The sequence below is a fragment of the Thermobia domestica genome, chromosome 5, assembly GCF_964235325.1.
Source record: "Thermobia domestica chromosome 5, izTheDome1.hap1.1, whole genome shotgun sequence".
Taxonomy (NCBI): domain Eukaryota; kingdom Metazoa; phylum Arthropoda; class Insecta; order Zygentoma; family Lepismatidae; genus Thermobia; species Thermobia domestica.
Window position 1 is genome coordinate 150,495,261 of NC_137458.1, and position 27,061 is coordinate 150,522,321.

The window sequence follows — 27,061 nt, forward strand, 5'->3', positions numbered from 1 at the left end:
TAGTTTTTCACGTAACTTCCGTAAAAGATATAATAGCGATAAAAATGTAAATACTTATTTAAATCATTTAATGGAGAGTATGCTTTACATAAGCGTTCACGTAACAACATGATAAGGTTTGAGTAGTAGATAACTTTTAAAAATATTTTGAAACTCAATAAATTTATTTTTTGATAAGTCTGTTCTTCGCACTTTACTGCTCCACGCTGCTTTGTTGCAAATTTAAAAATTTAAAATATATTGTTTGTTAGGTATTATTCCTTTTATAGATCTTAGGTCTTCCGAGTTAGATACAAACGTAACACATTATCTACCATAAACAATGTCACTACAATCAGTGAAATTTCCACACCCAATATATACTGTTTTATACTAAGTCTCATAATATCTTAGGTACCGTACATAGACATATATTAATATTTGTTTTCTTAAGTTATTCGTCTTAATAACTAATCACAACTCATGGTACTATTTACTAAACTCCCTTTATAAGAAGTTTGGTCTACGATTCAAAACTCCTCTATGTATAGTAGGGATGGCCAAAATTTTGCTGAATACGGATTCCAGAAAATTTATTTTCCAGTATCGGAAATTTTACTTTCCGGATTTCGGAGAAAATCCGGAATTTAGAAAATACCAAAATTCAAAGAAATCCGGAATTTAGAAATTTTGGATTTTTTCCGAAATTGGAATCTTCTAAGTCCCGGAACTTTCCGGCACCCACATTTTTTCGAATTCCGGAAGTTTCCAAAATCCGGAATTTTTCCTGAAGCCGGAATTTTTCTGAACTACTTGATGAATCATAATCAATTTTGATTAACATATAAACTGCCAAAAGATAGAAATCTTGTCTTGTTGATAGAAGTGGTATTCAAGTCAGAAGTTGCTGAAATCAACAATTTCCAGTTTTAATATTGATCGCTGTATGTCTAATATGTCTACTAATTCCTGTTTCAATATTAATTGAGAAAATGTCACTCTATGATAACCCAACTCCTTCACGTAGTGTACACGTGACACTGCTACTTAGGAATAATCTATTCCTCATTAATTACATCAAATCATTCACCAATGAGTATGTCAATTACAGGTAATTATATATATTCCATTCTCAATACATAATGTCTTATGTTCCATAAATCACAAATTCCTGTTTCTAGCACTGTATCGTACACACTATGATATCTGATACATTATATATATATATATTTATACAGAGTGTCCATAAAGACCGTTGCCACCCCGTGTATCTTCAGATTGACTACGAATATGAGAAAGGCAAAAAAGCGCGTCCATAATTATTTTAAGGGGCATGAAGTTTGAGCTATAAAAGGTTGATCCCAGACACCCCCATATAGGGGTACGTCGGGTCAACTTGAAAATTTTTAATAGGAAAGGGGATCGAGTAATATATGATTGGAAAGGTCTCGACAAGAGAAATATTTTCCCGAAAGTTTCAAGTCACTATGTTGACCCCATCCAAAATGGCGGTGACTCACATTTCGTGTCCATAAAGTCCGTTGCCACCCCGTGTATCTTCGAAACGACTAAGAATATGATAAAACGCAAAAACACTTCCATCCTTATTTTAAAGGGCTTCAATTTTGAGTTATAGAAGGTCCACTCCAGATACCCCAGATAGGGGTACGAGGGGTCGTGTTTTTGCATTTTATCATATTCTCAGTTGTTTTGAAGATACACGGGGTAACAACGGACTTCATGGACTCTCTCTCTCTCTCGCTATATATATATATATATATATATATATATATATATATAATCTGAAATTTCTCACATCAGGCCTCACCAACACTCACCATTCAAGCTAATCTGATCAAACATTTACAACTTTCATCTTTTACATCATCTACTTACAAGAAATTTGTAATTACAAAGCATGATGAGGAATAAAGAATTTGTCAATTCTCAATGTGCTGATTCTGGTTCTTCAGATTAAACACAGTCTTTTGTTTATATTTCTTCGCTGGAACAATCCGGGATTAAGTATAGTATATCATAGTATAAAATTTTCCTTTTATCAACAACAAGGTGATGATCAGTTGTGTGCTACATGGACGAGTACCGTGCCCCAAGTTGCACATCAGACAAAACGAGACAAGTTTCGTCATGAGATACTAATCTCAACTCGTGTCAAGTTGGCAACCCTCCTCTCTATGATGAAAGTGTGTCTATTTATAAATTTTTATTCTTTTTTTTTTTTTACATAGTAATGCAGGAGTTCCTACTTATTTCCAATAGCCAATTTTAAAAGCATTGAAATGACAAATTTTTACAAAATTATTAACATTTAAGGTAAAATATTGTGTACAAAGATGAGATATATACTAGTCGATACAACTCATTGAGCTGATTAAAATGATATGAGACTATGTTAACAAGAAAAACTCATGCATGGTTTACGAAAAAATCGAGAAAAACTAATATATATATATATATATATATATATATATATATATATATATATATATATATATATATATATATATATTCCACCGTCCAACGTTATATTCGAATGTACTTTTCATAACACTGTGTAAGAAGATCGTTGGAAAAGCATTCGTGACATTGCTGACTAGATAGGCATTCTTGAGTGTAAGGAATAACCAGGAAAGTTTCCTGTATCGGATTGAGACCTAAGATTAAAAAAAGGATAAGCTGTGACAATCATATATGGTCAGGACTGTGTTTATATTAAGGTCCAGAGTGGTTCATAGATCACTTCTCCACCTACAGAAGGTTTTGTTGATTATGTGATAACCCATCTGTCTTTCTCAGGTAAGATTAAACCACCCACAAGCGCCCGGCAGTGGTGCCATTATGTTGTACCAAAATGTTCAACACTCACTTGTCTTGCAAAGGATTGTGCAGGGTCTCCATGAGTTGCAATATGAAATTCTAACTCACCCACCGTATTCCCCAATATCTTCCGCACTGACTCCACCTCTTTCTGCATCTAATTGGAAAGAAGATCTTCCCTGATGATTGGACTGGCAAAATGTAGTTGAGGATTTATTGACATGGCAGACTCCAGACTTCATTTGTCATGAAATTCAATCGTTGGCTGAGCGATAGAAAAATGTGTAGTTGCACACGACGACTATTTTTTATTGACCGGATATTTTACAGATAGCTTTCATTTTTCGGACCTTACAAAATGATGCATGTGTAGCGGACATTTAATTCGCACCCACCTAACATCAATAGGTACTCCTTGTTGAAGCAGAAACTGAAATATCATAATTGTAGAGTGCAGTGAAATATTTTCTTGTTAAATTTCAATATATTAGAACCGTAGAGTACCGCTCTATATTAGAACTGAATATTCCATGGTAGTTTTTATTACCACTGGCAAGTTCTACATTAGAGAATTAATGGCTGGTAACTTTGCAGGTACGATAGAATGTACCTGGCACTTACATAGTAGTGTTTGCCATTGTTTTACAGAACATTAAGGGAACTAAGGACTAAGAAAATGAAGTATGAGTAAAGACAACATTGTTGTTATGATATATTAAAAGCACAGTAGTATATTGTATTACATATGTTTATAAACGATTACTTAATTTATGAATGATGTGAGGATTTAGTAGTCACGAAATAAATGATATCTTAGAATTCTGATTTTCCTTATTGTGATATATTGTGAAAAAGTAGGGATCTAAACTTTCTCTAGGGAGCATGATACTGATTTCGTCAGTGATCGAATCTGTCACGGGATATCTGGGTCACTTCAGCCACTACTTTTGTTAGTCACAAGGTCACTCGAATCTGCCTTGTTCTTCAGCTCCGGTGATCCAAAGATATGGAACTTGGTGACCTGGACAATCCCAGTGATCTGGAAGCAGCTAAAATATCAGCTCTGCTGTATTACTGCAGAGTTTTATAATGGGTTAAATTATCTCCACTATTCGAGTTCGAACATTATTTGTTAAATTCCCGTTGTGATTCTTCTTAATCATTGTACCAAATCGTGAATTTTTAAATGTAATTCCATATTTATTCGTCTTCCCATATTAATTTTTTTAAAAAGTCTCTCCTAAAAAAATATGAAGTTTTACGTTTCTGTGATTGTCACGTTCTGATAGGCCTTGCAGTTATCTCACAGTGCAAATCTTTGACACACCAACAAGCAAGAAAGAACAGAGAGATAGGAAAGAGTGAATCACCTCGGGTCATGGGTCTGTCAGAGTCACCGTCCTAATAACCTTCGCGAACCTTTCCATCGCTGAACTATGTATAATTTAACACATAACTTCAAATTAGTACCATGTGCTTTAATAATTAAGCAAAATATATTTGTTTCGATTTTCGTAAGTAATAAGTGTCATGAAGAACAATATCTAGTGATGAGTTTGCTAGCATAACCCCAGTAAGGCCTTATGATTTGAAAAAGGTGATTCTATAGTAGAGGGAAACGAAAGTAGGTGCGAAGTGTGGTGTTTCATTAAATATACTTTACTATACGTTTTGTGCATATTTTCATTTATTTACAGTACGTTATTCATATGTTTCTATTTACACCATTATTACATCCTACTTACTCATATTGCACAGAAGGGTAACTATCTACAAGATATCAAATGATACAGATACGTATGTACAAATACATTTTTTCAATGAAAACTTTTGTAGCAGCTCATGATGATGCATGATTTATTATTAGTAGTTAATACGCTAGCTTTTTCTTGAAAAGAACATTGTAAAACAAATCTACATATCAATAACCATTTGATTCCGATAAAAACAAATACATATGGATTTTTAGGTACTTTTTTTTTTATACCACATTAACTACCACGAGATTATATCTGGGTTTCAGCCGTTTTTGTTGTGAGTTCTGAGGTCCAGCGTCAGAACTCCAAACACAAATATCATTAGACCCGTGCGTGGGTTTTGCTCTCCTAATCATTTCTACAAAATTCTGAATGCCGAAAAGCATGCAAAATACTATCATAGATTAGTACAATATACGTACTTAAACTGAAATGATCAGTAGCCCTAAGACAGGGCTTTATTCAATGACACACCAAGATTTGAAAGAATACGTAACAAAACTAGGGTAAGTAAAAATTACATATACTTTAATTAGCAATATACGAGTAAAATCCACATTACTACCAATTCAAGTGTGCTTCAACTCCAGAAAGGCGTCAAGAATATTTGTTAACAACGTACATTGTGTCCTTCAACAAAGAGCATACTTTGTAAGAATATAGCCAGAAAGAAATAAGTAAAAATAAAGTTTTAGTAGGGAAATGTGTTGTTTACAAGATACGGACGGTTGAAGAATGGATCAGTGTATCATATAGCGTACACACCTTATGTATGATTAAATTTAATATATAGTAATGCTAAGGAATAATGTATACACACAGAGAATTAATTTCTTAATGGCTAACAATGGTTGTAAGTTTCCTTGATTAAATCTTTCTTGTCGATTATGCTTCCTTCATTCCTACGCACAATATTTAATGATATTCAGAACTTGCATCACGGAAACGTGTTTTTCATTTGCATTTAGTTCGTCACAACACAGATAACCTAAATTTGCTTTAACTACAGCGTGTTGAGTGTTTAATGTAATATTAGAACAGAATTGCTGGCAACACTTTTTAACTCATAGCAACAAAACTTACTACATCAAATGATATTTTTCTTCTATATGTTTTAACTTCTATTACTACTATACTTTGAAGTTGTTGAATTTTCGTTTTGGATATTTACAATAATGTACATGGCATATCAGCAGTAATTTAATCATTAACCGTCCTTAAATCTGAAGCGAAGCTTATCTATCGTATGTATATGAATGCTTTCTTTCCACTTATCTCAGGGAAAGCTATTTTTTCCCAAATTTGGTCAAAAGTTAAGATACACTCTTATGCAAAGTTTTTGTACGAAGTATCTATAAAGTTTAACCCAATATCATTAACTTATATGATATAACATAAAACTCTTGATTTGTAACTTACGATTTTACGTTTTCACAGAATTAAAAACTTTTATTTGGTTGCATACGATTGGATTTTGCCTTTTGAACAAACACTTTTCAAAATTTCTCTGTGTGTACTTGGATTTAATTACCCCCCTTCTCTTGTGATCATTGCTCCTATTTTTCAAACATAAAAAACTCTTCCTCTTCAATATGTAGAGAGGATTATTTGTTTTCAGATCGTAATTTTTTTTAGAGTTGTTAGAAAGCATTCCCCACTGCATATGGTGATGAACTGCGTGTCGTCAGGTAGTAATTACCACTCGCACTGGAATTAAAAGAGAAATATTACCTTAAAACATAGTTATGAGGTTATATGTGATTTGAAATTTCAAATAACTTTAGTCCAAATTTTTGCTGTACCTTATTGAACATAAAATTAATAGTCACATGTTTTTGTGATGTGTTTTACTTAAGTAAAATTGAAGATTCCACTTGAAAATACGCAATTCAAAATAAAAGATTAGTTGTTTGGAATTCAGCTTCCTTTTCAGCACTAAGACTATAAAAGATATGCACATACGGTTTAACGTGGTGTTCAAGTCATCAGAAATCGATGTCTGACGCACAAGCGGGAACGCTAACCATTTAGTCAAAGAAGTTCTCATTTTGTGTAAAAGATACGAACATTGCGAAAATATGCTACGCTCTGCATTATTTATCCCAATTAGTGATGTGCTAATTGTGTTTTTTTCTTTCAAGTAACTAGATGAACTTCAAATATCTATGAATTCTAGTAATGATGTGTAAAACTTACGTGATTCGAAATATATGTTACAATGGCACGAGGATGGAATTATTTACAGGCGCACTTTGGATGAAAACTTAATATGGAAGACGAAAAGTTGCAAATATTGAATAATATTCCAATAATAAAACATGATTGAAGTCCGGGCAACACTCTCTAAGTAATAATACCTTTAACGAATCTATTGGCTTCAATTATTTATGGTTGCAAATTCAGAAGAATTTTAACTTGTACTTGCAGTAGACACTTGCGTAGGAGCGGTTGCGTAATGCTATTGTGCTGGTGCACCCCTACTAAGCACTAGTGTGCATGTGTGTATCACATTTTCCATTTACAAAAACCAAAATTCATTAACATTAATACAAAAATGTTGAAACAAAGGTATGCATAAAATAAGTATATATTGTAATTTCATGTTGTACTAACATCTTGTGTGTCATGGTGATGAGCGATAAACACCTTTTGGCATAAGGACATCAAAACATTAAATCTGGCCCTGTGTTCACCCGTCACAGACGTGATTCATTTCTGGGCAGATCCCCCCACCATTACATTACACGGAAATTGCAGTAGATACCTAAAAGGATCCGCAGAAATTCTGTCAAGCAGGACCTCCATCCATTCAAAGTCATGTTGTGTGCCCGGTGTGATACATGTGGAATAATCTATTTTGAGATCTCACCAGACAATCAATACAGATGTCTACTAGCAACAGCTTGCACACCTTCAGACTGCATTGTTGGAGGAATATTCTGCTCTGGTTCATCACGAGAGTGGGCTCATCAGCAGTGATAATGCTTGCGCACATACGACAAGAAGGATCTGTGCTAAGATCTATTAATCTGACTGGGGGAAAATTCCCTAGCTGACATTTTCACCCGAGCTTGCACCAACAAACTACAAGTTAAATTGTCGTTCTTTCCAATACTGCGCAAAAATACATTTACTTATGAGATGACCTGACACATCCTTCCCTTTACTAAATACTAACAATTGTAATATAGTTGTTGATGTTATTTGAAAATGAACACTTTAGGCATTAATTTTTCTTCGTACCATAAAATAGACACGATTACTACTTCCAGAAATAAATATGCACTTAACAATGGAAAATGGTTAAGGAATATATATTTACTGATAAATACATTAAATATTCTGTTAAATACTTAATTGTATTTTTTACTTACCTTGTATCTACAGGATCTCCCATTAAAACAGTGCCACCTGAACAAGAGTTATTTTCGAATTGTGACCAACTAGAACATTGTTTGGCTACAAAACCATTAGAGAGAATAGATTCTGCGAAATACTCGACAGATCTATAGTGACTGCATACACCTTGAAGTGGAAAAGTTGTTATTGTTATTATTAGTAGTTGTAATACTAATAAAATATATTAAAGTAATTTAATCTATTATGCACTATTTATTTATAAAACATACAATATTAATTAAAGTTTAACATGTGGATAGAGGAATTCTATAAATGTCTAGTGTAATAATGTATTAGCCTACATGAGAATGTATTTCACTAAGATTAATTTTCCTGTAGTGAAGGTAAAATTAAGTTACACGGTATGCAGGTTATTCACTATTTTTTTTCTATTGGAGTAGTACATACACATTGCCGCAGTTAGTAAACGACATTGAGTCTGAAATAAAATAAATGAATAACAAATGGTGTACCTCCTTTGCTCACACATAGCTATGTCCGATCCAGAAAGTAAATGAATGACTTCTGGAAGCAATGGATTCTACTTGTGTTCGAGATTCACGTCTCTCCTTTCTAAATGGTTGAAATATCATTAAAAAACAATTCAATAATGCTTCTATATTAGGGAAAACACAGAGGACTATGCTGCAGAGTATGCGAGGTGTGGTAACACACAAACATCTTTTGAAAAAAAAAAACTCAGGACAATCCACTTTACCCGTTTCTTGTTGGTTTTTCGTAAAGGAACTAGGTACAAAATGTGCGCTCAAGTTTCGTTTCTTTTAAGTCCTCCATTAATATTAGGAATAAGTCTCAGCCCCACGAGGTCTGATATTAAGCTGAGATTTGCATTTTGATCATTCAAAAAGATAAATCAAGCTTTATCAATAATTTCAATTGCTCTTAAGACCTGCTTGGACCTGGGTGCTCGTCATCTTCCGCAGACTCCCTTCCAGCCCTGAAGTTGTGTCATTCACAACAAAGCAAAAGAAAATATGTTCACATTAACCTTTTTTGAACATTAAAAAATTTTCCGGTTGAGTTTTCCCTACAGAACTTGATATTCACTCTTTGTTTCATTGTTGGAATGGTGACCAGGTAATACACCAGTTTATACTTAATTTCGTCATCACTACTCTGACGACCAGTCGTGCTAAGAATATTGACACATGTTCGCAAAGTCATACGCAAGTTCAATCAAGGTTACTAAAAAGAAGGATTGAATACTATGCCAAAAACTAATTCCTCCCTCCCCTCAGAAAAACATCTCCTTTCTTCATTGGTACGTTGCGTATTTGGAAATCTTAATTATTTGTGATTCTTACTTGATGACTTTATTTTATGATGAATGTCTTTTAATAACATTGTTTCCCAGTAAGGTACAATATTCACAGTATAAAAATCTATCATCATTATAATCAATATTCCAATGTTACTATCAGATCACTTTATGCGAATTGTGAAACTTTAATCCATTCTAGATTTCCATGGATTTCCTTGTTATGACGTAAGAATTACGTGCTTCATAAATGTCAATTCCCTTCATCTTCCCTTTTTTACCTTGTAGAGAACAATAGTGCAAGAGATTTTCTACATTATTCTCCATACCCACATTTCTCATTTCTAAAATGGACTCCCAGAAAGTTCGTTCCGTTTGCAATCTATGTCACAATTATGCTACAATTGCAAGAATGCACATGTGAACCGAGTAGTTGGACCCGTTTGCAGTGGAAAATCCTCAGTGTTAGAGTAAATAGACGTTTTGTAATGAATTCCGATAGTATTCAATAAAATCATAATACCCACAAGCGTTTGAAGTGTGCTTAGTTCTACGACTTTTGAACACATCTAATGTGTCAACAGGTGCAATTCATCCTTAGATTTGTGAAGTATACGTAAAAAGATCTTGAGTGTCTCAGCATAACGGTGATGTGTGCTACAGTTTAACGAAGCACGCAACAATATGCATGATGTGGAAAACTTACAGACATTGCCCGGAGAAAACTTCCTTACCATCCGAATAGCCCAGATCTAGCCCTGTCTGTTTTAATTTCTTTTAATAGCTAGACGCTCTCAATGCTGATCAGAGCTTTGGGAATGACGAGGTGGTCAAATACCATTATCATCACAGGTGGCATCGTTCTTTAATATAGCGATACAAAATTTGGTATATCGGCGCCACGATAAGTGTCTCAGCAGGGATGGTTAATATGTTGTAACATACTCCAAGACCTCTAACTATAAAATAAAGTATTTTGTTTCATTGCATTTTAAGTATGTGTGTGTGTGTGTGTTTTTAATTGACCAATTTAACCAATTTTCTGGATGACTCCAGTAATATGAAAATGTACAAGTCAAAAATTAAAATATTCTTACCTCCTGCCAGATCTCCAATAGCGCATCCGGGTTGACTAGCTTCACCACCATTGGGATAGAAATCGACATGACCCACGGAATAAGCAATTCCCATTATTCCAGCACACGAGTGAATTACATCTACAAAATCAGCATCGGTGGGATCGAGTCTCCTTTCAGGTGCAGCAGCATCAATCTCAAACAATGGACCAGCTGGGTCTAATCCTATTAACGATTTAACATAATCTTAATTATATCAAAAGTTTTAAGCAACTTTTTCGCTGTGTCCTAGTTTAAGAAAAATGCTTAATAACAAATCAACCTCCATAGTTTTCCTTTTACTACATATACCTTTTACTATATATTTGTACCACGCGCTGTGCTTGTTACAAAGTAACAATGATATTTAAAAATACAGCGTTATAAGAAATATATAATAAACTTATAAAAATACAACTTGCAGAATTATAAGTTTTAAGCATACAGAACTGTAAGCAACTTTTGCTAAAATTGATCGGAAAATCAATTTTACAAACCAAAAGAATAAAATGAAATACAATTATTTTCTTTAAAAAAATTAGATCTCATGTTAACGGTAAAAGTAGCCACGTTTTAGTAAATGTCTAATTGCCTGTTTTATACACATTTAAGAACGTGGATTCTGTATATAACTATTTCGAAACATGCTCGTCCATGAGGGAGAAATGACCACAAGGTATGGATATAAGTACATAATTAAAACAATCTTCCATTTTCTCTTAACAAATATTCTTCATTTCCGGTAGATGTTAAACGACTTTCAGAAAAACACAAAAGACAAGCCCCATTTTGGTAGGCCAGGATATCTTTGGAAGGGCTATTTCCTTTCCTCCTGTAGTAGCTACACTCCTGAATAGGACCACTGAACCTATTTTAATCCTAAAAGATTTTTACTTTATTGTAAAGAATCCTTGTTTGATCAGTGTTATTTCAAGTCTCCGAATAATAAACATGATTCGATTTGGTCCCATATTAATAGAATTTTTCTCCTGTTTTTATACCAAGTAAAGAATAATAATGTATAAGATTTCATTACACTGATGATTTAATATTATAGCCTAGACAATTAACTTACTAATTTGCTCTCAAACTTATAGTTTTTAGAAATCCACATTTTTCATTGTTTTCTCTAGTTCATTAACTTGATATTAGAATTTATTTATTCATATAATGCGAAGTTAATTTATATCCTAAATATTCACTACTACTACTACTACTACTACTACTACTACTACTACTACTACTACTACTACTAATAATAATAATAATAATAATAATAATAATAATAATAATAATAATAATAACTTTATTTTCAGTGTTGCGATAAGCTCTTATGTCAAAGTCAATGTACAATGATTTAGAACAGAGCAGAAAAATATCATAACAAATACTGAATTAGAGAGATAATCGTCCAGCAGGCTAAGGCCCCTGGCGGAAGGTTAAAATATTCAAATTTCCAAGGTTCAAGATAATTGTTTAAATTAAAATTAAAACATTCAGTTTCTTAATATACCGTTTTCAGAAAAATGTAAATTAAATTTGCTTTCAATTTTCATTTGAAAGGATTAATCAATCTTTCTTTAAATTGCAACTGGTAAAAATTCAGAATCACTTTATCGTCATATTTGTGACAAAAAAGATCGTTTAAAATATACTGAAATACATAATGACAATAAACTCAGGAGAGCTCCTACGTGGCTAAGCGGTTAGGGTACGCGCCTTTGGCGTGGGAGACCTGGTTTTGATTCCTGGCGGGAGTTCATGTGTTTCGGATTCCACGTTAATCAGTAGGTCCCATCTCATATAGCCTCGCTACTGAAATGGACGTTAAACTCAAAATCAACAATAAAATTAGGAGTAACACATAGTTTTCTTATAAAGTTAAACAGTTTAATCAATTTGACGAACGCTCTGTTAGTAGTTTCTAATTTTCTTTTAAACATATGTTCAGTTTAAGTTATTATAAACTTTAATCCCTTAGTACTTCACATTTTAAATTTAGTGCAACAAATGTCGATCGATTCTTTATATTTTAATTCAGCACTCATATTCTTATATTTTAAAATGATATTCAATGTAATTTGTTATCCAACACCATTTGATTACAAGTTTCTTGTGATATTCCATGAATATACAAATGGTGGGTGCAAATGATCGATACTTGTTAAAGCTCAACATTGAAGTTTATTTTTTATAAATTCGTTAACAAAAGGTCCAGCACTCTATCCTTATTTATGTCATCGTACAACTTATTTAACTGATTTAATTGAAGAGGATTTCTTAATTTTGTGATTTTTACTTGTTTTTTTCCTAACATATAAATCGATAGAGGCTGCTGTCTCTGTTTCCCAGTCAATTCCTCTCACGATAAAAAAAGCCTTAAAGAGTCTTCACTACAGCGAAATTAAACTACCGCTAATTTTAGAGTTTGTCTGTAATATCTTCAAAACAAATAAAAATATTCGAAAAGCAGAAACGTAGTGAACTATACAATATGATTTTGTATGTGATAGCTTTACCACAATTCACCTATCTGCTTTTGGTATGCCGCTATTTACAGAACCCGCAAAAAATGCTAAATCTATCTACAGTTGCAAATCGAAAGCAGATAGGTGATGACGGTATCACATGCAAAATCGTATTGTCTAGTTCACTACTCTTCTGCTTTTCGAACATTTTTATTTGTTTTTAAGATATTACAGAAAAACTCTAAAATTAGCGGTAGTTTAATTTCGCTGTAGTGAAGACCCTTAATATTGTAAAATGATTTTTTTTAATGAACAAGTAATAACACAACAAGTCACAAGTCAAAATTTAAGAACAGCATATGTAAAACTCTGTAACAGTAGTGTGGAAGAAAAATAATGTAAATATAGTAAGAGCGGTTTACTGTGTGGAATTACAATTATTAGTACGTCTAGCCTATCGTCAGGGATTCTTTATAATTGTGTACAAATATTTGCTGACAATAAGAATAATAAAGGAGATGGAACTTGATCATAAACTATATTTAAAGAAACCACTTCAGCATTTGCTTGATGGAGCTGAAAGAAACCCTGGGGAAACCTCAGTCAGAATTATATGCCGTTACTTGAACAATGAACCTCCAAATTTCGAATAACATTGATCAATAGCCTAAAACTGCTGCTCCGCAAACGAATGGAAGAAAACCACAGTACAAAGATCCATAAAGAAAATTATTTATAAGCAGAAAAACATAGATGAACTTCCTCTTCAATAAATAAATCGAGTCTGCGTGAGAGGGCGTTTTAATTTCACGTCAAACTATAGAGCTTCGTCTTTTTGAGTTACGTAAGACTCAAAAAAGAAATTTTCTTAAAAAAAAAAACTCTATTACCTGAGATTCGTCCAACAGAACCAGCTGAAACACTGGCCCCAGCAAAACCCGCCACATGAGCGCCTAGGCTATGTCCAATGAGATGAATATCTGATGCTTTGGCTCCACCCTTGGTAACGAGGAAATCCACAAAACTACCGATGTATTCTCCAACATCTCTTGCTTCTCCAACAACAGTTGGATACATTATGTTGGAAGCGAGACCTGACCAATCAACTCCGATTACATTGTACTCTCCTTTAATGAGATAATCTGTAAAATAAATAAAATACATATTTTCTATTTATCTTTGTGTATTAAGTAACCGACTTCAAAAACAGTAGCAAATTCTCAATTCAACCCATATAACAGAGGATGGATCATTTACCTTAAAATTCACTTCCAAATATCGACAAAGGACATTGTTTAAGATACTATGCGATACCACCAGGTTAACTACTGTTTATTAGTTTATAAGTTGCTAAAGCGTATTAAAATAAATGGTCCACCCTGTATATATACATATTATGGGTATGTTTACGCATAACGTAGATATAGGGGCGCCGATTTTGATGGTTCTTCTTCGTTTAGAAGAGTATACCTTCTTAGTGGTCCTCTTATACATTTCTTTAGGATCTGATAGTAATGCTTCAAGCTAAGCTATGAAATACTGTGTTAATTACGGCAATGTAGCATGCTTATATGCAACCGTACATGTCTTAGAGTGGTTACGGTTGTATAACAGCACAGGGGTTGTACTGCAATGTTTCGGAACACTATCAAAGTGTATTATACTGTATTTGTTGTTTGTCAGATTTTAAGCAAATGAGAAGTCGGTTAAGATTTTCTTTTTAAAAAGTTTTATAATTATTTATTGGCGTGCTTTAATGTGTAACTAATTTAAAGAAATAAACTAAAAATTAGAGTTCCTTTACGAAAAAATACTTTGGGATAAGATTAATAAGTGTTATTTACATATTTACACTTGCTAAAAGAAATGTATAAACGTACTCGTGTTCAGTTAGTTTCATCAATATTGGACATGGATAAAACTACTTGGTTTTATATCGGTATAGATTAATGAGAACATTGTTTATTCATGTTGTAGAAAACTGTACTGAAATATGTAAGAAAGTTCTCTAAGTAGCATAACCTATTATTTTTACAAACGTCTAATTCTAATTCATAAATAATGTTTTTAATTCTAAGCCTTTGAAACATTAGAAACAAATACAAAATTTTATTTAAGACTTTAATTTATAAGCGAAAACAAAAATCAGAAACATGACTGAAAATTTGTTTATTTTTCATAAAACTTCCGGATTAACTTAACTAATATTGGTTAAATAAATAACAAATGAAATAATGGAAGAATGGTTATAAATCATAGTGAATATCGATAAAATAAAAATACCATCATGAGCTAGTATATTTAAATTTTCAAATTAGTAATGCAAAACCTGATATCCTTTCCACAGAAAACATATTATCACTTGACTAGGAATATTCACGTCATCTGATGGGATTGCTCTTTCACTATGAAACCATTTCCATTCTTTATACCTTTGATTTTTTTTATGCTTTCCCTCATATTCTTTTACATGCTATATAATCAAGGATATAAAGAAAGAGAGCAAATCTTGAGAGCGCAAGGATTATTCAGGAATTCGAATTAAAGGCACTTGTTTCTGTGAAATGTACTCGTAATTCTCGTTTGTTTATTTGTTGAAGTTCAGCGTCCCTTTTTGTGCCAACAACTAGCTTTAACGTTGACAGCAATAGAATGAAAACGGTAATAGATTGTGAGAAGCGGTTTTCTGTTAAGCGTCGGAAGAATATATTCCATCTCCATTGTAATATCTCTACTAATATCAGAAATGATAGAAATCTGCTGTCGCCTTCGGGATCAATGATTTCTACTTCTTTCAGCTTGAATATTGCAGAGAAAATATTAAGCTCAAAATATAAATCCTTCAAATGGTACACACGTGACACTGCTACTTACTCATTCTACCCTCGATCGAATACGATCCAGGGGTCACCTAGCCTCTGTGAAAAAGAGTACTTAGGGAAATTTATGTGCTACTGGAAACCAGAACGTAGTGCTGGAAATATTAATTCCTGAACGTGTCAAAGTAGAGCACGTGTGAAGTCTTTATCTGCACGCTAAACATAAATCTCATAGGACCATCCGAAATAAAGGGCCTACCTTTACATTATCATTACAAAATATATAGCTACATCTATCTCCTTTCCTATCTGTTCACCTTAATTATTCACATTTATAAATTAAGATTCCTTCATTTTCCAAAGGACTTTACTGTTGTTTTATTTATTGTCCAATGTACGTACCTTATATAGCTTTATTTTATGAGTACGCGTGTGGAGATGAACTCAAGAAACTTACTGTTTTTCACTTGAGCCATAGTATAAACGTTTGACTCATATCCATGAATGAAAATCTTGGTAGGATTCGCATTATTGAAAGTTGATCCTTGAAGAGTCTGTGTGTTACCAACTGTCAATCTGTAACCTGTCTGATGCTCTCTGCAAAGAAGAAACAACAAAATAAAAAAAAAAACATTAATTGTAATATTATGAGGTTACCTATCACATCTATTTTGAAAATAAAAATTGAAAAATATTTATTTCTAATGTGTTTAATGGACATTTTGTCGGTTCTCAGAAACAATATGCTTACTGTTACATATTGAAACTTGTGAAAGAGACTTACACTTACTTAGGTGCTAAAGTGTATTGATTTAGAATTTAACGGAAACTTCTCTCAATGCAGGGCATACTGAAGAAAACATTCTTCCAATCTATTTAGAATGCAAATTTTACAATATTATTAACAATAATCGAAAAGAAGTCCAAAGATTACATACTATATAAAAATCGATAATTCGTACCTTTTAAGCTGAACGAAACTATATTCGTTCTTGAGTCCATTTTTATTTGTTCAAGAGAGTCCTTTAATTGAAATTTAAATACGTTTTCAAAATGCCAAATAATATGATTTATACATTTGATTGTGCATAACTCACGAATTAGAATTCTACACACTACTATTTCTCACACAGTTAAATAGCAAGTCAAGGTTTATCTACATGCCAAGTTTGATATAGGGTCTATATATCAGTTTTTTTTATTGTTTCCGAAAATGTGATTCAAAATTTGACAAACAGAAACTTGAAAACGTGAAGCTTTGTGCAAGAAAATATTTCACAACTCTATTCAGTAGGCTCTACAACCATGCTAAGATTGAGCTGTATCGATTGTCTTTCGTTGACTTTTTCCTCCATATATGACTCAAAATTTTACTGCCTCTAATTCGGGAAGCAAAGGATTATACAAAATAATATTTTTGATTCTTATATAGCAGTCATGGTTTACTACCATGACAAGTAAGATCTAGACTTTATTAGTTCCGTTGGTGTTTTTTTTAAAAAAAAACAATAAAATTTGACCGTTCATAACTTGGGAACCGAAAGTTAGCACTCCATTTTTTGCTCTTATGTTGCAGGTCAGGGCCTACCACTTGCCAAGTTTGATCTCGATCTGATGAATTCGTTTTTTTTTTTTTTTTTTTAAAGAAAATGTGACTAAATATTTAACCGTCCATAACTCGGGAACCAAACACATACATAATATCTCACATGCTCTACCACCATGTCAATCTCAATTCTGATCAAATGCGTTCGTAGATGCTTTTCTTAAGTTTCTTTATAAAATACGATTTAAAATTTTACGTCTGTACCTTGGAAGCGTGAAACCTGTTCAACGTAATATTTCATACGTTTATATAGAAGATCAAGATCTAAAACCATGTCAAGTTTGATGCTGATCAGATAAATTTTATATATGTCCTTTGAAAATATTAATATTAATTTGGCTTTCCACAACTCGGGAACCGAAAATTTGCACAGCATTATATTTGATACTCCTATATAGTAGGTGTCAAGGTCTATCAAAATAAAGGATGAAATTGAAGAATAAGAACAATTAAGTTGTAAACCTGAAAATTGATGTAGTACACGAATAATGCCACTTATTGAGGTGAAACTCACGTCTTCATTATGAAACTACAAGACAACTGTATAAAATATGATAAGATATCGTTATCAATACTCCTTGAGTGATTTCTGTTTAACTAAAATATTGTCGAAATACCACATCGAACTGAACAAACTAACATATTTGAAGATAGATTCTCATGCGTAATTTTCGAGAAAATCGAAGAAACGTACTTTGGGGACGCTAAAAGTATATTGTTTGTTATTAACAAAAATGCAGTTTTTATTTTGCTTTAAGAAATTGTTATATATTTATATACTGTATATGTAGCAAAATATACTATTAACTAGCAGATTATATTTAATGTAGTTTATCGTTTCTTAAGATGAGACACACGCACTTTTCGCAAATACAACTTGTAAATCAGTAGTTATACTCTGTTTGTGTTGATTTATATTTAAGATAACACTGTTGCCTACCAGTGCCGTATATACAGACAATACATCATTTTCTATGTTTCGGTAGCTTATGCTTTTTATTTAATAGTTCGAGTTATTTACTTAAAACAAAACTCATATTAAAGCAGCTTTTTTTCCGATTGCGGGCAACGCCACAGAACGTTGTGCTTATCAAAGAATCGAGAGTGCTCGAAACTGGAAAACGCTTTTCAATAGCTATTTCCTTTCTCGAGATGCAGGGGTTACAGACATAGCCTTACGGACACTATTATGATAAAATAATAATAATAATAATAATAATAATAATAATAATAATAATAATAATAATAATAATAATAATAATAATAATAATAATAATACAGTAGGAAGTCGAAAATCCGAACTAATTGGGACCACAGGTAGTTCGGATTTTCGAAAATGATCAAACAATGTCATCTAGGCTTACATATACTGCACGGTATGTTCTTCTATTGATACAGTGGTTATTTAGTGCATACAGTAATTACAATACCATACGTAAGGCTACTTACATTTAATGTTTTCGAAGAACTTGCTCGTACACTAAATTACACCGATCTTGTAAGTCACACTTAAAACTTATAGGCCTAAGAGAAAATAAAAATAAAAAATATGTATGACAAACAATTACATATGAATGAACTTTTGTAAAAACAGTGACTTTACACAACGTCGACGGACACACTATAGTGTTTATCGCTAGCGTTAAGACAAAATGTAAAAAGCTTATAGGGACCGCGTTCGGATTATCGACGTCCTACTGTATTTGAAAAATCCTGGCGCAACAGCCTTAGTCGCTAGAGCAGATCAACTAGTTTGTGGCATGCTCGTGGAATGACGTGTGATCAGCATATCGGCTTCCCTTGCCGTTAATACCAAGTATCTAGACTAGAGATCAATGCTTCTTTCTTTCGTGGAACTTCATTTCTCCGAAGTCGCTGGCTGAACGCCACAAAGCGAACATCATCTGGTGAGTATGAATGGTCCCCCAATTTATCATAGTACATCATTCATATTTTATCGTAGCTGAATCTAGGTGTAACACAATTTCTATAACGTTTATTTTCTTCTTTCCTATTATTCATTTCTAAAAGAAAACGATCAAGACTCTTACCTGGTATAGAGAAAGAACTTAACATCGTTTACAGCGTCAATCCTTGGTAGTACATTTGCTGGTACTTCTAACGAAGATATTCTTCCAGAGCTGTATCTACTGATATCTGCAGCCTCTGAAAATTTCAAAAGATTAATTACATACCTAGTTTATGTATATAGCATACAACAGAATACTGTGTAATTAATTACATTTCCAGCAATATACACTGAAGTGTCAAAAGTAATTGAATAATGGTAAGTTTGGGTAGTCGGAATTGCAATTTCAATTCCAGAATTCGGAATGTCTACAATTCCAAAAATTTTCGGAGTTTCGGAATTCCGTAATTTCCAAGTTACAAAATTCCGAGATTTCGAAATTCCAAGTTTTCAAAATTCTGAAATCCCAGGCTAAAGCTCCGAGATTCTGAAACGCTGGGCGAAGGTTTCGAGATTTCGAAGGGACTAAGGTACTAATTCCGTTTCCGGAATAAAAATTTCTATTTCAGAATCTATAATAGTTTACTAATAATTCCGGTATTTAGAGTTGAGTAGTGACAATAAAACGTTTTCCCTGATAACAATGTATTTGTAACAGAATTGTACTCTCCCGATATCTTTGTGCCTTTCTTTATTGAAGATATTGACTTCTACTATGTTCTGCTGGAGAGAACAAAAGAAGGCATTGTTGTACAACAATTTAGAATTTTATATACGTAGATATTTTCTGCGGACCATCGTTCACAACCGTACTTTTTCTAAATAATATGAAAGACAAAACAATCTGTTAAGGGATGTATATTGTTATAAGATAACGGAAAAACTACAGATCTATACTTTATTCTCAAATGACTTGGATTTCCCAAATAGTTATATGATATATTGAGAGATTATTGTGAAAACAGAAAAGTTGCATATAATTAACAAAAGAAAAATGTAAGTAAAATAATAACTAAGGGCTCTGCAGAAGGTTCCATATGTAGACTTCTCTTTTGGGACATCACACTGCAATCCCATTTGTAAATGTAAAGAAATTAATAGAAGTAGGGTGAATTATAGGACATTCAGACACCATTGTAATTAATTAGTGGAAAAGCAAGAAAATAAATAGAAGAAAAGACAACAAAGAAATGAAAAATCTAGAAGGAAAGTGTCAGGATAACAAATTATCGACCGGCGAAAACTAAATATATGTTATTTGTAAATTTAAAACGTGAACTGACAATAAAAATAAATATTTCTTCAATCAAAAGGGTATTTTTTTTATATTTAGGTGTTTCAATAAATGAGAAATTGTATTTGAGCGAATACGCTGAAAGGAACATGTAAAAAGGCAAAGGAAATCTAATATAAATAAAATAGTCTGATTGTGTGTGTGTGTATGTGTGTCTGACTGTGTACGGCCTGGGGACCAGACGAGTAGACCGAGAGTTACCAAATGTGGGTCGCGGGTAACTTGGTCCAGTCTCCAGACCAAGATGAAGCGCTTTTCTTTTAAATTTCGAACCAGGGTGGTCTCAGTGGGGAGCGTTTACCGGGACCGACCTGGGGACCAGACAAGTTAACCGAGAATTACAAAATTTTGGTCATGGATACCTTGGCCCAGACAAAGGCGAAGAGTTTTTTTTTTTTGACCGATATTAGTGTCAAATCCATAGTTTTCGCGGTCGCTGAAATGAATAATGATGCTCCCATAGGTGTTGACTTCCAAATACAGTCCCCATGCGAAGAATGGGTATATTCAGCTAGTTGTAAATAAAATATGAGGCATTCAGAATAAGGACTTTGATCTACCACTAAAAATGGTAGTTCTATATCATAAATCAATTTTGGAGTCGATTATTGGATACGGACCTAGCATATGTGTTCATAACGTGATGAGCACAAATATTATCGGAAAGACTGAATTTAACACACACATATACACAAGAAAGATCTTAAAGTTACAGGAACATATAAAACAACACCGGTACAATCTTTAAAATTTACCTTGGTACTAAGACCATTAACTCTAACTCTATGGCCTATGGAACCCGGAGGTTCAGTGCCGCGTTCACAAAAGCTCTCCACTGACTTCTATCCTTAGCTAATTGGATCCAGTTTCTACTTTGTATTCCTATCTCTGCGAGATCCATCTTAATATTATCCTCCCATCTGCGCCTAGGTCTTCCTAATGGTCGTTTTCCTATGGGTCTACCAGTCAAGACTTTGAAAGCGTTTCTACTTTCTTCCATTCTAGCTACATGACCTGCCCACCTAAGCCTCCTAGACTTTACGACCCTAACAATGTTGGGTAAACCGTATAAACTATGTAGTTCCTCGTTATGAAGCTTCCGCCATTCTCCATTCTCGTTCCTCTTGGGTCCGAATATTCTTCTCAGGATCCTGTTCTCAAACACTTTCAGTCTATGTTCTTCCCTCAGAGTAGGCGACCATGTTTCGCAACCATACAGAACAACAGGCATGATTATCGTTTTATATATTTTAAGCTTCAAATTCCTCGACAGAATTCGCGACGACAAGAGATTTTGAACCGAATAGTAACACGAATTCCCTGCTTTTAGTCGACATTTAATTTCTTCGTGAATATGATTTTCGTCTGTTAATATTGATCCTAAATATTTGAAAGTATCCACTTTATCAAAAGTATTATTTAATATTTTAACGCCTCCACAATTTGCCGTATTACGGTCCCGACGCACTTCCATGTATTTAGTTTTCTCTGCATTTACTTCTAAACCCATGTCCCTGCAAGCGTTTAATAAGATCTCTGCATTTATTTCTACTGTTCTACTATCATCCCCTATTAAATTTACATCATCAGCGTATGCCATAACCTGGTGAATGCCGTTCAACTCTAGGCCCTGGTTGCTATCTTTGATTTTCCTTATGGCGTATTCCAGCACAAAGTTAAATAATAATGGCGACAACGCATCTCCTTGTTTCAGGCCATTTTCGACGTGGAAGCTCGTGGACAAAAATTTTCCTACCCGGACTTTACTTTGGGATTCACTTAAACATATCTTAATTACTAAGACTAAGACCATTATACTTAGAAGTTGTGATAAGCGCATACAAATACTAGAAAAATGAAATAAAATCTTTGAGTTTTACGTCCTACGGTTATGCCAATTAGACTAAAGGAGACGGTGATAAGTGATGAATGAAATGGTGGAATGAAGAAAGTAGGAGGAAACAGAAGAACCCCGGGAAAACCCACGCACACGGTATTCGTCGACTACAAAGTTCACTGGCGGGGGCTGGGATCGAATCCGGGACCCCAAGCACCAGAGGTGAACGCTCTACCACTGAGCCACCGCAGCCCACAAATACTAAAGAAACAATGAAAAACAAATACGAGCCTACAAATACTGAACAAAATAATGAAAATCAAATAAAAGCAACAAAAATGCTTCGAGGAATACCAGAAAATGAAATAATAATTTTGCAGATATTAAATATCAAATGAAATGGAACAGAATAAACATAGGGATGAGAGATTATGATATACTTCCAAGCATAGAAGAAAGATCAACGGAACAGGGACCAAAAGGAAACATGACACGCTTAGTAAGTGGACATGGCCTATTTAAAGCAACATTAAGATGATTAAGCACAGAAGGAAACGAAATTTGTAGTTGTGGACATAAAGAAACTCAAGAACACTTGGTTTCCAAATTCCTGAAAACAAGCCTGAACGAAGATGATAAATATGAGAAACCTTAAGCATTTTAAGGTAAGTCAAATTATAAGTAATAAAGTAGGGTAATGACAGAATTATGTTAAGATATTAGCAGCAAAATATTAACAGTATATAGAAAAAATAACAGTTATGAATATAATAGCCGATAGAAGGTAACTTGGCAAAAGAAAATATAAGATGATATTTAAACAATAAAACCAATGAAGAGAAATAATTAGAGTGCATATGGAAAAAAAATATGTTTTCAATTATCAATTATCAAATTAATGAACTGGAGGTCCGACACTACTCAATATAATAAAACCTGAATAGAATAGTGATAATTAGTGTGAGTGAATTGGTAAAGATTGAAAGAATCAGTATGATGAGAAACCAGTCTATAAAAGTGGCCTGGAGATCTAACTAACTAAATAAATAAATGGAAACTATGAAATTATATAGGGAAAAGAAACCACCAAATATATGATATGAGAGATTGTGCACATGTGACGGTGCAAAAAAAGTGGAAAAGACTAGACAAAATAAAACTGAAAAACTGTAGTGTAATGTATGTCGAGATTAACATAGGAGGAAAGTGAAGACAGGTGCAAAGTTGAAGATGAAGCAGAATCATTAACCAGAGACTTCTAGGAGGTACGAATGGAAACAAATTAGAAGAAAGGTCTAAATGAAAGAAATTATTATTCAATTGTAAAAGAAAAGAATACACTCGCAAATAAAAAGCTAATGCCTAGAAATGCTGTGTCCAAAGTTAAGAGCAAACTCATCCTTTCTACTAATAATCATCTTTCTAATGTTTACCTTAATTCCAGTCACTCTCTTCCTTTTTACCGTAGTGTTGAGAATGAGTCTTATAAGGAATAAGGCGCGTGTTCGGAATGAGACTCTTGATATTGGAATCGTTATGTTACGGAATAATTGCACATGCTATTTTGTGATTAGGCTTTGCCAGGAGTTAGTCTGTGAAAACATGTCAAATTAAATGGTAGGTATATTTAAGCTGGATTGGTAAATTAGGAAGCTATTATGTTGTTTTATGGATTGGGAATTGATTTATCAAATTAGATAATACGTGAAGTCATTCAATAGAAAATTTGGGGAACTGTGCAAGAAACTATTCTTATTTATTAACCACCATAATTGTATCTATATTCCAATAGTACACTACTAATCCTGCATTAGGCCTAATCAAACTGTACCAAGCCAAACATATTTCACTTATAACTTCAGATATATTTATTTCATATTGCTTCCAAATTCCCAACTAGCGTTTACTTTATTAAAAGTACATAAAACTGATTCATACGTACTTATTATCTAATTTGATATATCAATTACCAATCCATAAAACAACATAATAGCTTCCTAATTTACCAATCCATCTTAAATATACCTATTCTATTCTATTCATCTCCTCTACGGGAGATTTTATAAAATGTCACAGTACTAAGGCCCAGTTAACTGCTTCACTACTTTTGTTTTGAAACGTAATAATAAAGTTATAATAGTTTGATGATAAAATTATAATATTGATTTGTAATGATAAAATTATAATTGTATAAGATGGCCCGTTCCAAACATGGACGAATTGGCCTGTTCCAAGTAGTTTAAACACTATTTTGTTAAAAGAAAAGGGAAGGCAGAGGCGCAGAACATATAAAAACGTGTAAAATAATATAAAGTTTGTAATAAACTAAATTGTGTCTAAAAATAAAATTGTTTACGAAATTAAAATTGACATATCATAATATTTGTCTTTGTTGTTTCCTTGAGTTTTGATAATGTAACATTGTCATATCCATTTCTTTAGTTGCTATTCTGTACATACAGAATTTTGCTTTGAAAAAAGGAAAAGAAAAGAAAAAAAATCGTGGATAATCAAAACGTAACGCAAGGCAAAAGCTGATACGTCACAATTAACCAAAAATCATTTTTGTATTAATGGTTCTGAATGTTGTTTTGCATCTCGAGGTTAAATGTGGAATATCAAAATCAAACAAGTCTTACAATTATCGATAACTTTTAAGCCTATTTGACTTTGACTCTTCATTAATTGGCAATCAGGTCTAGACGACTCGATGGGCTGTGGATACTCTTAGCTTCATTCGTGAACATTATCTGTCTTTTTCAAACATTTGATACCATCAGCAAAAAATACGAAAGGATTCATGTTGCAAAGTGATGCTTGGTAATGAAACGTTTTCTAGGTAATTAGTACGTTCACTAAAAGCAAAGTCACATAACCATAGTATGTGTCTGTGTTAAATCAAGATACTTATTATACAACCATTCTATATTCTCAAAATTTGTTGCTGTATAGAAACATACACCAGTCACGAAATGCACCACCACTGTATATACCAGTCATTTCGTAGTATGGAGATACTTAGCATTTAGTGAATTAAGAAGTTTCGCACAAGTATTTGGCTCGCTGTAGGCTATAGATTAAAACTATGGTTAATTAAAGGCTCTAATTATTTACATTGAATCTTCCTTTTCTATCTTGCTCACCAACTAACTTGTGATTACACAAATAATTTTACTCAAATCTTAACATGGTTACAACCCTTGTGTTAATAATAAACAACAAAGCATTATGCATTTTCAAATGATTAAACTGAAAGAATATAAGTTTCAACTAAATTGACTCAACATATTACTGTAACAATACACAAATATTAATGCTCAACTGTAAGTATAGTTGCGGCTTTTATACTTCGTATTTTGCAGAAATTAAGTTGAAACAATCCAGCTGTAAGTTGCAATTAAGTCATCATAATAATTTAAATCTCCAAACGCTGCTATCGTTTTTCATCTTAAAGTGCACAAACAGTGATGATAGCAACACAATATGACTGTTAACTATTAGAAATTGGCTTTACTCACAGATTAAGACGTTTACGTTTTATAATAATAATCCGTATATTATAATGTATATTAATTTTTAACTCTATCCATCACGACTCTGGAACTCACTAAAGAAATAATAAACACTTCTGACCAGAGTATATACACTTGTTTATTAAAAACTAAATTCCAGTGTAACAGTTAGTGTCTGATGAAGACAACGTTACGTTGTTAAACTGTTACACTGGAATTTAGTTTTTAATAAACAAGTGTATATACTCTGGTCAGAAGTGTTTATTATTTCATTAATTTTTATTTCAAAGTACACTTCTATAAGTTGGCAATCTTTTTCTAAGTTGTCCACTTTTTGACGGAAAGAAAGTAGTCAACATTACTTTCTCCGTAATTCCTGTTTTAAGGGCAGATAGTAACAAGTATATCTATGTGACACAAAATGTGAATAAAATTTAAAACTTACCTAAACACAAAAAGGAAATGAACAATGTAGCAACAATTCGTAATACGATCATCTTGTTTAGTTAGAATTGCTTATACTAATTATCACATTTGATACTTCCTATTTATATATGGCTGTGCACACGCCTAAAACGTTTTGAGAAAACAACCCTTTAATGATATTGTACGTCATTTGTTTGCTACAGTGCTGCACGAAATCTATCAGAATGTGATCCACTTCAATTTGTTTTTTGATTTCAAGTGATAAACCAACACGTGATGTTCACTGTGTGATATTAATAGTTGTAGGTTATCAGATTCAAGATAAAGTATTTAGAATTTTCATGTCAAAATATTTTTGACGATAAAACTTCATTAACAGATATTTTCTTTCTTCCTCTCTCTCACATACACACCCTTCCTATCAAATATCTGTAAATAAGTGAGTATTGATTCCATAATAAGACTACAGTACACTTTGAAACTAAGTGGCTGCAGAGTTCTACAAGAGGGAAGTCACATTGCCAGTTTCTGCGAGATCGGCTACATTTCAGTCCTCCCGCCTCTGCAGTGTCCATTGATTTTTCATTTTGGAGGCATTTTAAAATTCTAATATAAGGCACAAATATTACAGAAAAAATAAGAATGAATTTCCGATTGTATAATCATGTATCTAGCATAGCTTATATCTTAAGAATCATTGAACTTAATTTTAAACACTTTACTCAACATAAAGAATTTAAGTTATTCGATTAGTTATTCAACA

The 27,061-nt window shown here is 32.9% G+C and overlaps 1 protein-coding gene across 1 annotated transcript; it reads right to left on the reverse strand.

Moving 5' to 3' along the window:
• Positions 1-4,465: 4,465 nt before the first annotated feature.
• On the reverse strand, positions 4,466-26,485 carry LOC145686179 (pancreatic triacylglycerol lipase-like). Its single transcript, XM_081759199.1, has 7 exons — positions 26,318-26,485; positions 19,312-19,426; positions 16,112-16,251; positions 13,726-13,977; positions 10,350-10,553; positions 7,949-8,099; positions 4,466-6,281 (listed from the first exon to the last, which is right to left on the reverse strand). Exons 1-7 carry the CDS (start codon positions 26,367-26,369, stop codon positions 6,215-6,217), a joined length of 981 nt encoding a protein of 326 aa, XP_081615325.1. The 5' UTR covers positions 26,370-26,485; the 3' UTR covers positions 4,466-6,214.
• Between the last annotated feature and the right edge of the window lie 576 nt (positions 26,486-27,061).